The sequence below is a fragment of the Triticum urartu genome, chromosome 6A (assembly GCF_056163025.1).
Source record: "Triticum urartu cultivar PI428250 chromosome 6A, HENAU_Tu73, whole genome shotgun sequence".
NCBI classification, from domain to species: domain Eukaryota; kingdom Viridiplantae; phylum Streptophyta; class Magnoliopsida; order Poales; family Poaceae; genus Triticum; species Triticum urartu.
The window spans coordinates 147,401,061-147,413,473 of record NC_141878.1 but is presented as its reverse complement, the minus strand read 5'-3'; the positions used below and the strand labels follow the sequence as shown (position 1 = coordinate 147,413,473).

At 47.0% G+C, this 12,413-nt stretch overlaps 3 protein-coding genes across 3 annotated transcripts; all 3 read left to right on the top strand.

Annotated features, from left to right (window-relative positions):
* The first annotated feature begins 283 nt into the window (after positions 1–283).
* On the top strand, positions 284–1,955 carry LOC125517279 (FCS-Like Zinc finger 12). The gene is made up of 2 exons (XM_048682461.2): positions 284–895; positions 1,630–1,955. The coding sequence occupies exons 1-2, from the start codon at positions 444–446 to the stop codon at positions 1,787–1,789; spliced, it is 612 nt and encodes a 203-aa protein (XP_048538418.1). The 5' UTR covers positions 284–443; the 3' UTR covers positions 1,790–1,955.
* Positions 1,956–7,576: 5,621 nt separating this feature from the next.
* LOC125517278 (cation transporter HKT1;3) lies at positions 7,577–9,938 on the top strand. Its single transcript, XM_048682458.2, is given in 4 exon segments — positions 7,577–8,859; positions 9,156–9,374; positions 9,548–9,719; positions 9,721–9,938. Coding segments are annotated over 4 exon segments (1,599 nt in total). The 5' UTR covers positions 7,577–7,678; the 3' UTR covers positions 9,748–9,938.
* A 1,214-nt stretch (positions 9,939–11,152) lies between these two features.
* Positions 11,153–11,950, top strand: LOC147964527 (uncharacterized). The gene has a single exon (XM_087530011.1). It carries the CDS (start codon positions 11,153–11,155, stop codon positions 11,948–11,950), a length of 798 nt encoding a protein of 265 aa, XP_087386137.1.
* The last annotated feature ends 463 nt before the right edge of the window (positions 11,951–12,413 follow it).

The following is a 12,413-nucleotide window of genomic DNA, read 5'->3' as shown; positions in this document are numbered from 1 at the left end:
ATGAACGAGGGAAAACCTTATTCTGTAGAGAGGGGTATGGGTATCTTTTTACAAAATTATAATAGTTTCCTTCCTATCCGTCGGATATAAATCAGATCACCTATATTGCAGGATGGCAGGCACACTATCATCATCAACTCTGTTTTTTTATAAGAGTAGAGATATCATGAAATATTCTACAATTATGAGAAATAAAGTGGTTTTTTACATGTTCAACCCCCACTAATTATTAGGAAAAAATATAGTACAACAAACCATTTATCCCTTTAAAACACCTTCCACCACCAGCACCATCTCCTCCCTCCCTCCCTTCCCTCCTCCATTAGTATTCTTCATCGGCGAGACAGGTGGTTAGGAGGGAAGAGAAGAGGGGTGGGAGTGTGGAGAGCAGTACAAAACTGAAGCCCACACCTCTCTCTCTCTCCCACTATTCCCGCGAGAAAATGATGACGAGGTCTCTAGAGCCGGCAGCCGAGCAGAAGGCCTCGTCGTCCTTCGGCAACCTGCTCTCCATCTTCCTCCGGGTCAGCTCGTCCGAGCCCAAGCCGCCGAGGCGGAGCTTCGACGCCGAGGGCGTTGTCGGGCTCGGCATCGTCGCGGCCATGAGCCGCGCGTGCCTCACCGCCCAGCCGATAGCGATCGGCGCTGCCGCACGCCGCCGCGCGCGCGAGGAGGACGAGCTCTCCGAGAGCTACACGTGCGTCATCACGCACGTGGCCGCCGGCGCCGGCGAGGGCGGCAGCATGCGCAAGCGCGTCTACTTCGGGTTCGGCGACGGCGGGGACAGCTGGTTCGTGGAGGCCGCTGAGGAGGCGCCGGCGAGGGCGGACGACTTCTTGAGCCGCTGCTGCCTCTGCAACAAGAGGCTTGATGGGCTCGACATCTACATGTATAGGTGAGTGGTTAACCAACCAACAACTGACGAGTAGTAGTACTTCATATCGCAAGGAGTTAATAACTGATGCCATACTGAAACAAATAAGCTACAAGATGCATATGATCCTTCAGGAATCTCACATGTTCATATCAATTTGAATGGAATATATTCCTCCCAATTTTTTTCCTAAGAAGTTTGTGAGAATTTTAGCTAGCTACCATCCTTTAGGAATCTCCTTTCCTTGTTTTAATTTTGGTTGTGTGGACAGTGAGCCTTCATGTCTGTTGGACCAAGCAAAGCTTGATGTACATCACATCTTAATTTCTTGTTTTATTTAGGTGGGAATATTTTTCACCTTCCTTTCTCAGAGAACAATTAGGGGTAGGTCTACAGCTGAAATTATGAGTTCAAAGTAGCAATAACCACTCTTTGGCCCTGTAGCCATTCATTAGCCCTTCGGTTGAAGGATGCCATGATTATGTATTCCTGGAGCACAGCCTAGTTCAGCTATCCTTTAAGAAAGCAGAAGACAGATAAGTTGTGATAGGTGCAGAATTTTATCTTAAAACATTTCACCTTAATAAGTAGTATCACTCATCTCAGCATAGCACCTCGCATAAACATCTTTTTAAATGGCAAGCAAAGCATGGCTCCTGGTGAATTCAGTCTATAATACTTTCAGAGTTTAGTGACAAGGAACAGTACACTAACCACTCGATTACCTCTCTTCTTCTCTTGACCTGCAACTCTAGGGGGGAGAAAGCCTTCTGCAGCTCCGAGTGCCGATGCCACCAGATGCTCATGGACGACCACGCAGAAAAATGTGGATCAGAAGCCCTCAGAGCCAGCAGCTACTCAGCCTCCCCGTGCTCCGCGCCGATGTCCTTCTCCCCCAGCGTCGCGGCGGCCTAGCCGACCGAGCTGCGTGATGCCGTCGAGCTGCTCCTCAGTTTGTAGTAGCAGAGAGCATAGAGATCTAAATGATCTTTTAAGCGAATGAAAACATAGAGTAATTACTAAAAAAAAGGTTTCTGAACTGTGGCTCGAATAAAAGAGAGGAAGAAAGTTTTTGGGGTCATGTCCACCGCGAAATGTTCAGTGCTTGAGCGTGATTGCATTTCTCTGTACCAAGCAGGGATAATTATGCTAGCACTTAGAAAAGAAATACCATGTCGCGTCCTATCCTGAAGTTGCATGAAGAGATTTGCTGCATGTTAAACGCTTGATTGGCCTGGTAAAAATATCAATTAACAAACTTCTTCTGAGGGATGACAGAATTTGTTTATAGGTGGCATTTCACATTCCAGTTCTGAACTCAGGTAAAAATCACAGCAGAAACATGGTCTCCTGAGGCAAAATCAAACTATGGTGGTACATCCGTATGGCCCATGCATGTGCATGCAGATCGCAGGTGCCTAGCCGAACTCAACTTGGAATCTCCACCGTGCACCCACATTATTGTTCCCGTACCCTGCGCCACCATCATTACCGATGTTCCCTTGTGGTCACGATTTTCAGTTGGTCACTGGAAGCTTAAAATTCAATCTTGATGGTGTTATTAGGACACACTGGAAGCTTAAAACTCAACCCTGATGACATTCTCTTGGCACTATTCATTCATATACACAGCAACCTTGGCGAAATTCGCAAAAAGAAAAATACTGACCTGGGAGAAAACGAGCCCACAGCCACGAGTAGTCTACTGAATGGGAGGGGCATAAGCTGCTGAACATCATCTCCACCACTCCGCGTTTCAACCACAAGGAAGGCAATTCCCTCTATCAGCAAGCAGAACCCCAGTATTCACGGCGGCAGAGTCTGGCACGGACCTGCTTCAGCTGTACCTTGAGCATCATCATTCAAATAATGGAGAGCAAATATCTGAAAGTGCTCCCAGGATACGTGCAAGTTATAGGTGCCTGGTGGTGAGGCCACTAATACCACGAGGAAAAGAATCAGGCCACCTTTCAGGGGCCATGAAGGGAAGCTTACCATCATAGCCGTTCGTTCTCACGTTCTTCAGCAGGCTGAACAAGATCAGCATTCATCATGCATTCGTGTCTGTCATGCATGGAAGGTCATACCATACTACGTCGATGTTACCATATCGCGCAGCGTCAGAACCAGAAGAAGATAAGCATCTCCCTATCAGCAAGCAGAAGACCAGTATGCAGTTGAGCAGAGCCTGCCCAGACCTGCTTCAGTTGTATTATGAGCATCATCAGTCACATAATGGAGAACAAATCTCTGAAAGTGCTCCCAGGATATATACGGCACGGACAACAAATAGGGAATCTGAGATGCTCAAATTGTAGGTGGTGAGGCCACTAAGACCACGAGAGCTGCAAAGTCGAATCAGGCCACCATTCAGGGATATGTAGCTTTTGCTCAAAAGAAAGTGGCAATGTAGCAATGAACTGAGGCTCTCCATGATGGCTCTGTTCTTCGGCAAGTTGAACAAGATCGCCAATCACCATGCATGCGTGTCTGTCAGCCATGGAAGGCCAGCTGATCTGTGCGTTGGTGCCTGGTTGTAATAGACTTATTAGTGTTGGTTGAACTATAGTGCTGTTAGGTTTTCGCCCCATGGCGTTCGTTACGATGACGAGCGGACACAGTGGGTTTCCTGGCAGTGCTCGAACTCGCTGTACCTCTTTCCTTTCCTCCTGCTGTTCTCGGAACTTTGTATTTCCGTTCATTTGCAATGGAAAGGGGTCATGCCCGGTTCGAAAAAAAAATGGAAGGTCAGCTGATTGATACTGAAGTTCGCCGCCTGTAGCAGAGAGGTTAATGAGTGCGCATTTGCTGTCAGTAGAATATGTTGACTAAATACAACAGCAATCTATGGAAGTAACGCGATGAGCATGTTAAATGGTACTATTCACTAAAGAGGACAGAGTATCCCATAATTGGCACTGGGAGATAACATGATCTGGCCGTAGAATTACCATGATTTATTAATATGATCAGTAATCCCAGCATTTTGCAAGGGAAGGGACGTCTACATTTGCCAATTCATTGTAAACTCACAGAACTATCATAACAGGCCCATAGATTTCTCCATACTATATGTTCACAGGTGGGCCTGGTGGCATGCTGCCACATATGTTCTCACCAAAATCCCTATCTCCATCTTCAAATATATTCTGCATCTGGCAAGAGCAAAGCCGAATATGGCTTCTCCAACAGAACCCAGTTCATACTTTAAGATGGGATTCGGAGAGAGATGGTTGAGAGGCAAACACTCTAGATAAATGACGTGTTCTTTTCAAAAAATGCCCCATCAAGGGCACATCGTATTTTTCTCGCAAAAGAAGGCACCTCATATTCACTAAACCACTGTAAATCAACTACCTAATGTTACGCAGTCGCATAATTTTCCTCCATTTTGGAAATAATGGAATTACATGATGCTGATTTAATGGGTAGCGAGAAAATACTTGATCGGTTTCTTTTTTTTTAGAAAAGGAGGAAGCACTCCCGGCCTCTGCATCTGGGTGATGCATGCGGCCATTTTATTTATTATTCACAAAGACCTTACAAAGTAATACAACAGTAAGCCCGAGGCCATCATCTAGACGACACATGTCGCTACTCCTATCCTCTTGATGAAGGGGTGCCGAATGTCCGGGCCAAATACCAAACAGACATCGCACGAAAGCCTAACATCTAAAGCCGGATGCCCCATCCAAGCCACATAGGCGGGACTGGGTAACACACCAGTCCGGCGCACTCTCAGTGAGTACCACACGCACACGCTGCAAAGGGCCGTCACCTCCGTCTTCCATCGATCCATCCTCAAAGCATATACTAACGCATCGACCTTGTCAGGCCTCTCTGCCATCGACGCCACCACGACGGCAGACAACGTCGTCCTCCTACGCGTGTCCATCGCCACACATCTAACGCCGAGCCTCCACTGCTCCATGCCGCCGAGAACCGCCGCCATGAATATGTAGAAAGAAACACCGCTCCACCGAAGAAGCCGTCTGCTGGTCCCTGAGCCCGAGTGCATCTCCAAGAATGCCGCCCCCAAGGGAGTAACGACACATGATTGCCACCGTCATCCGATCAACTGATCTAGGATTTCCCCCGGGGGTATTGGGTGGGGTTGGGAGCTTCACCTCGATGATGCCTTCATGAAGGAAACAATGATAAGGGCATCGTCACCACCGGCTCCGGCCAACGACCGAAGACCAAGTTTTCACCCGGTCCGTCCCAAGAAATCCACCCGACAACCTATGCACTGTCTCGACCGCCTTCAAAGCCCCAGATCTAGCCGCCTAGATCCGGCGACCAACCGCAATAGCAGTGCCACCGTAGGAGCCCTGGCGCACTGGCCACTGCCTGAGTGTGCCACCACTGGAGCCTGGGAGGAGGGCTCCCACCCTACCTCGCCAAACCGCGAGAGCTGCCGAGATGGATCCCGCACGCTCATCACCGTCTCTAATCTAAACCAATCCGTAGCAAAAACCACGAGATCACCGACGCAGACCCACCTTGGACAGGGACTGCACCACGCCATGCCACACGGGAAGCCCGAGCTTCACCCGCCGCCACCTTCCAGGGCCCCGGGATCGAGCCATCGCCGACAGGCCGAGCCGCCGGCCACCGCGACCAAGGCCGCCATGACCCTGCTAGCCCACCATGCGGCCGACGCCACCAGATCTTCCTCGAAGCCTAGCAGCTTCGCCGCCTCCACCCAGCACCACGCCGCCACCTTGTGCCGTCGCCAGAGACGAATAGCCGCGCCGCCGCGATGCAGATCGGGGAAGAAACGCCCCGGCGCCATGGGTAACCCGCCACCCGATCCGGCGTGGGAGGGAAGAGGGCCTCCGCCGCCGCCGTCAGCCGCCCGGGGCTTCGCCCGGCGATCTCCTCCAGCGGCGGCTGAGGGGAGGGGGGGATGGACATGCCCGGCGGCGAGGGTTAGGGTTTCCACCCGAGCCGCCCTAGCGGGGGGCGACGCGGGGGACGTGAGGGGAGTACGGGGGACGTGGTTTCTATGACGCTATATTATGTTCATTTGTCATTGGCTCGTATGATTTAGCAACATCTCTAATTTTGAGGGAGATGTATTATTATCTTTTAAATAAGTCATTAAGCGACTGATTCTTGTCGTCTTGTAGATATATGATCATGAGTTCATGGCTAAAGCTTTGTAGCCGCATAATGATGCCACATATATCATACTAACTTGCATAAACAGTAATACATGTCTAGATGATAGTGAGATGTGTGTAACCTTGAAATTTCCTCCAAATTAGTTACCATCAAACTAACAAAAATGGTGTGAGAAAAAGTTCAACGCGTCAATAGAAATAGTGTGAACAGCGCATGCAGGAAAAGTTATGGAGGTCATCTTGCTCCACAAGTCAATTAACAGTACCATAGAAGCTGAATGCAACCTTATAATTATTGAAAGGTGTTTTGCTGCCACACGGAACTAGCAGAGCATATTTAACCTAGTCTGCATAGGTAGTATTATGCCAGTGCAGAGCAACTATGTAGCATCCAAAGAATTTGTTCCATATCCACTCAGATGATAAAGCTTAAAGAATAAAATCTATTCATCGGTCTTCTCCATATCAACAATGAAGAGCTAATTTGGTTGTACCAAATGCTTTGTCCTTGGTAAGAAGAATAAAATCAAATTCGTCAAATGTGGATTACACGTGTTTGCTTATGAAACGAGAACGCGTGAAGTTACTTCCTCCGGAAAACCAACAGTATTGTTGATGCCACGACAAGAGTCATATATATACTGATGTACATATTTTGCATACTACATGAAAAGAACTGCTACACGTCTAGAAGAACATGACTACAGTAATGCAGGAGGTGTGATTATACTCCCTTTGAACCAGGCTCGAGTCCTCTTTGAGTAAGATTTGGATGTCTATTCCTATTCATTAAATGGATATCTAGCTCCTTGCAGGTATCCCTCATTCCTTTCGCAGTTCAAGAAAACAGACATGGTAACTGGTAAGGGAGAGCATACTGATGCACGGTTAAAAAAACATTCTTGTTAAGTGTACAGTGTGCACGACGCCACGACCATTACAATTTTTTCAAGAGAGACATGCAAGTATGTCATGTTTTTATGACTGCAACCTCTGATTAACTCAGCGTTACAAATTTTGAAATCCAAGATAAGTACATCTGAGTCAAGATTCCTCGGAATGAACTCTACATGTCGAGGGTTCAGTTCTGGTACACAGGGAACACAGTAAGACAAGGAAGCCTAATAGCACCTTAGCTTCCGAAAGGACACGAACCACTTGCTGAGAACACATTTAATCTTTCCAAGTTCCAACTGGATCTGCATGCCATCAAGGTCTAACTCGGGGAGGCTCGGAGAACGAAAAAGCAGCTATCGTGTGAACCAAGGCATAATGCAGAGCACAGAATGAAATAACTTCGCACTCAAGAGTGCTCATTCTTAATTTTGCATTTTCACTACCCTGTAGACTATTTATTGACACAAATTCAGTAGAGAACATAATCCTTTACCACTACTATGGCAAAGCTATCTTGAATGATGGAATCCATGAAGCAGCCTTGATTCTTCGGTCATATTTGTCCACATAAATCTACTACTGCTTTATAATTCCTCTGTACAGCACAGATTGTACGAAACACCATAGGTACAAAGTTGAAGGGAGAATATATCTTTTCCACTATAAATAGACAGTACTCAGTGTGACTACGCAAGGAACCAGCACCCCCTGCCCCCAACCCCGCCTAACCGCTCCAAAGGAGAAAACATTCTCTTTAGTGCCACACAGGTACTAGAAAAGAATGAATACTTCTCTTGTAGTATACCTAAAAAGTCTTCAAACTTTCTGTGCATTTGCATCCACCAAATTCTCTTCTTTTGCCAAATCTGCATGGCAATCCATGAAATACTCCTGCCAGTTCATCTGCCAAACCAACCCGCTCTTTATCCAAGTCACCTATTTCACCTTGATCTCATTTGCTGGATATGAAGCTCTGAAGGTTCTTAACTCTCAAGATAAGTCAAATACTCTGAAAAACTTAGACGTGTTGTTTACTTCTGTATCTGCATCAACTGTCTCAAGCATGGCTACTGTTGAAATGGAGGAATTCTCAAGCAAACAACTCTGGGTTTTGGCAATTTTAATGCTGATTGGCGGTGAGGTGTTCACTTCAATACTTGGTCTTCACTTCATGAGGGCTAAATTCAATACAGAAAATTCACTCAACACAAGGGACCACATATCTCATATTGATATTGAATCTATTAATGTTGCAAACTTTGATCCCAACACTAGCCATGGCACAAAAGATGCAGTTGCATTTTCCGAACTCCGCCAGGCAAACAAACAACATGTTGATCCCAAGACAACTGTACTTTTAGGTACTGCAGTGACGGTCTGTCTTCTAATAACAAACTTAGGGAGCTCCTTACTTATTTACCTCTACCTTAAGTTAGTACCAGATGCACAAGAAATTCTGAAGAGAAAACGGATTGGGCTCATTTTATTTTCTGTATTTACGGCTATATCCTCGGTTGCAAACTGTGGCTTCACTCCAGTAAACGAGAATATGGTTATCTTCCAGAAGAACTCCGGTCTGCTATTGCTAATTATTCCTCAGATGCTAGTAGGAAATACATTATTTGCACCATGCTTGAGATTCATGGTGTGGTCACTCCAGAAGATTACCGGGAAACAAGAATGGTGTTACATTCTTGAGCATGCAAACGCCATCGGATACAGGCATCTTATGAGTACAAGAAAGTGTGCTTACTTAATTTTAACTGTTGTGGGCTTCATAATTCTGCAAACCATATTGTTTTGCTCTTTGGAATGGAGCTCCGAGGCTTTGCAGGAAATGAGCAGCTATCAAAAGATAGTAGGTGCTCTTTTTCAGTCAACCAATGCGAGGCATGCTGGTGAAACTATTGTGGATCTGTCAAGAATCTCTTCGGCAATAGTAGTCCTATACACCGTCATGATGTAAGTTCCTTCTCTAACCTTCTCCCGGAAATAATAATGCTCGTTGCGAAGAAAATTGCCTGGATTTACTGCAGCACTTACATTAGTAAAAAAAAATCCTGAATTTACTGCGACCTTACATTAGGCAAATAGGGGTTCTATTGACTAGGCTGAATGATATGCAAATATGTCGTACTTAAAGAATAGCTTTATCTCATATAATAGAGTAAGAGACATCAGATTATCTAATGTATGCTGTCATTCAGAAGAACTAATGTAAGCTATACTTAACGCATGTTTGCACCAACTTGTATCAGGTACCTTCCCGGCTACACATCATTTTTACCCAATTACGACGATCGGTATTCTAAGGACGAGAAGAGATACAACAGAAAAGGGCTATTGGAGGACTGGATCTTGTCCCAATTGTCTTATTTGGCTATCTTTGTCATGCTAATTTGCATCACTGAGCGAGAAGCACTGACCACAGATCCACTTAATTTCAATGTTTTCAGCATACTGTTTGAAATTGTAAGGCAAGTCACTGAAATCTCCCTCCGTTCCAAAATAGATGACCTAACTTTAGTACAAAGTTGGGTCATCTGTTTTGGAACGGAGGGAGTACATTCTTAAGAGAAACTCATGGTTATGTTTGCCATGATTATCATTACTGAACTCCTGGCTGATCCGATGACTGATTATATTGCAGTGCATATGGAAACGTGGGCTTCTCTATGGGTTACAGCTGCAAGAGGTTACTGAAACAAGACCTACACTGCAAGGATGCTTCATATGGGTTTGTTGGGAAATGGAGCCACGAGGGGAAAATTATTCTGATCATCGTCATGGTCTTCGGGAGGCTTAAGGGGTACAACTTGAAGGGGGGGAAAAGCATGGAAGCTTAGATAGCATCAACTCCGTGAGGGCCTAGTATTCCCCCTCCCAAATAGGCAAATATGGTGTATAGCTTCGGACATGCATAACAAACGGCATCGTCGCTTTTCCTTCACCAATAATCTGTGTCCACCTTGTAGTCGTATGATGCTAGTAAAGGATATGAATAAAAATACTAGTATAATAGTACAAAGATAGTAAGCACACACGTACAGGAGTGTTTGGTTTCCATTTACCGTACGCATCGTCATACACATCACCCTGGTTCCCTACATCAATGCGACAACACCCAATCATCTAGCCTCCATAATTTAGCAATTCACCCTTGGCAGTTCATACTTGATCCATTCTCCGTGCATTCACCGAAATAGGAAAGCGCGGGTAAATTCGTAACAAATAACACGATGACAAAACTTTTGGAAATCAGAGCTGGTTGATCTCGGCCCTAGCACCAAGAGATGCGGTAACTTGATAGCACAGCCACAGTGACTGATGCCTAGCGAGGAATGGACGGGTGGCTCGGTTCCGCAACGATTTCGATGCGTGAACAGTGCAGCGAATGCAGGCAACCACCCTAAGTCAGACCACGGAGACGCACCCCTAGCCGGTAACCTAGGGTGACCTCTTACGATCGCAGCAATCTGCGCCGCAATCGAGCGGGGCCGCGGGTGGCAGCGGCCGAGATGGTGAATCGTCTGATTAGCGGGGCGAGCTCGAGAGAAGTACCTGCATCTCGCGGGGTGGAAGCGACGGCGCGGCGGAGGAGCTTGGCAGCGGGAAGGACGAAACGGGTGGGGGGCGGCGGCTGATCGAGCTGGGGGCGCGCGCCCGCGAGTGGCCGACCCGCGCCGCGAGTGGTGAGGCCTATTCAGTTCGTTCACGGGCCTGTAACTTCGCTCGGCCCGGTTAATATGTTAAGCCCGTGAACAGAGTATTATGAAGTTACAGGCCCGTGAACAGGGGATATGATATGAAGTTACAGGCCCGTGAACAGGCGATTCCTATTCGGCCGGCGCCCGGCCGGTACTGTGTATTTTACGGGAGCAACCAGGGATACAATGAAAGGGGTTAGAGATAAGGTTGAGGCTCAGGAGAAGGAGGAACCGATGGGAAAGAAAATGTACGTGCAGCTAGAGCTATCAAACAAACATGTCGAGGGGAAGAGTAGTGCAGAGAAGGCAGACATGGGCATCCTGGTACACCCTAAGGGGAAGGGTGGGAAGGGTTTTAGAAGACAGGAGAGGAAGAATGGAGGGGATAATAGATCACTGGGAGTGAGTGTGGGAGAGAAGAGGATTGCAAAGTCGGATGATGTTGATATGACGGAATGTGAATCACCGAAGAAGAGAAGAATTGAGGAGGACAAAATTGCAGCACAAAAGGAGAACGCGGGGCTGTTGGAACAGCCCTGCGAGAAGCAATGAGGCTCATTGCATGGAATTGCCGGGGATTGGGGAATGGCCCGGCAATTCGAGGGCTTCTGGAGCTCCAGAAGAAGGAGGACCCCGACGTTCTATTTTTGTCTGAGACGAAGATGGAGTGTAGCAGGTTGGACTGGCTTCGATGGAAGATGGGGATGACACAAATGTTTGTTAAAAATTGTGAGGGGCAGAGCGGGGGTTTAGCTATGTTTTGGAAGAAGGAAGTGCAGCTTGTGGTGTTGCCCTTTGTGTCCAAGTACCACATTGATACGGAGATTGCAGAAGAGGATGGATTTGTGTGGAGGTTCACCGGTATCTATGGGGAGCCCAAGAGTGATGAGAAGGAGAAGACTTGGAGGCTGCTTAGGAATCTAAAACAACAAAATAATAAACCCTGGCTTTGCGCTGGTGATTTTAATGAAATCTTGCATTCTTGGGAGAAGGAAGGTGGGCCGCCGAGGGGTCAAGCATGTATGGACAGATTCAAAGTTGCACTGGAAAATTGCGAGCTAAGAGATCTGGGCTATGTTGGAGACACATTTACTTGGAGGAACCATAGTCGTATGGCAGAGAAGTATGTTAAAGAGAGGTTGGACCGGGCGGTTGCTACTACATCATGGTGTTGTCGTTTTCCTGCGTACCGAGTGACTAATGGCGACCCACGCCACTCGGACCACCGTCCGGTTATTGTGGACACAGCAAGAGCAGCTAGGATTAGACATGGCTCGGTACAGAACCAAAATCCAAGATTTGAAGCTAGCTGGCTGGAAGAGGAGGGATGCAAGGAGATGGTGTAGAATATTTGGCAGCTTGAAACGCAAATAGCAGGGGAGAATGTGGCAGGAGCAGTCAAAAGTGTGATGCGGGAGCTAATGGATTGGAGCAGAAACATTCTAGGTGATTTAGAAAAGAGGATATGTCGCCTCAAAAAGCAACTGGAAGAGTGTAGGAGGCAGAATATTGGGGCTGAACAAGTGCACAAAGAGCAGATTTTACGTTTTAAACTGGAGAGGTTGGAGGAGCAAAGAGAAACATATTGGAAGCAGCGAGCTCATATAAACTGGATGAAGGGGGGAGACCGGAATACAAAAAAATTTCATGCGGCGGCGACAGAGAGAAGGAGGCAGAACCGCATCAAGAAGCTAAGAAGGGAGGATGGGAGAGTAGTGGAGGATGTGAACGAGATGAAGGAAGTAGTCTCTAACTATTTCTTAAATCTTTTTACCTCTCATGCAGGGACACGACTAGATGAACTTTTGG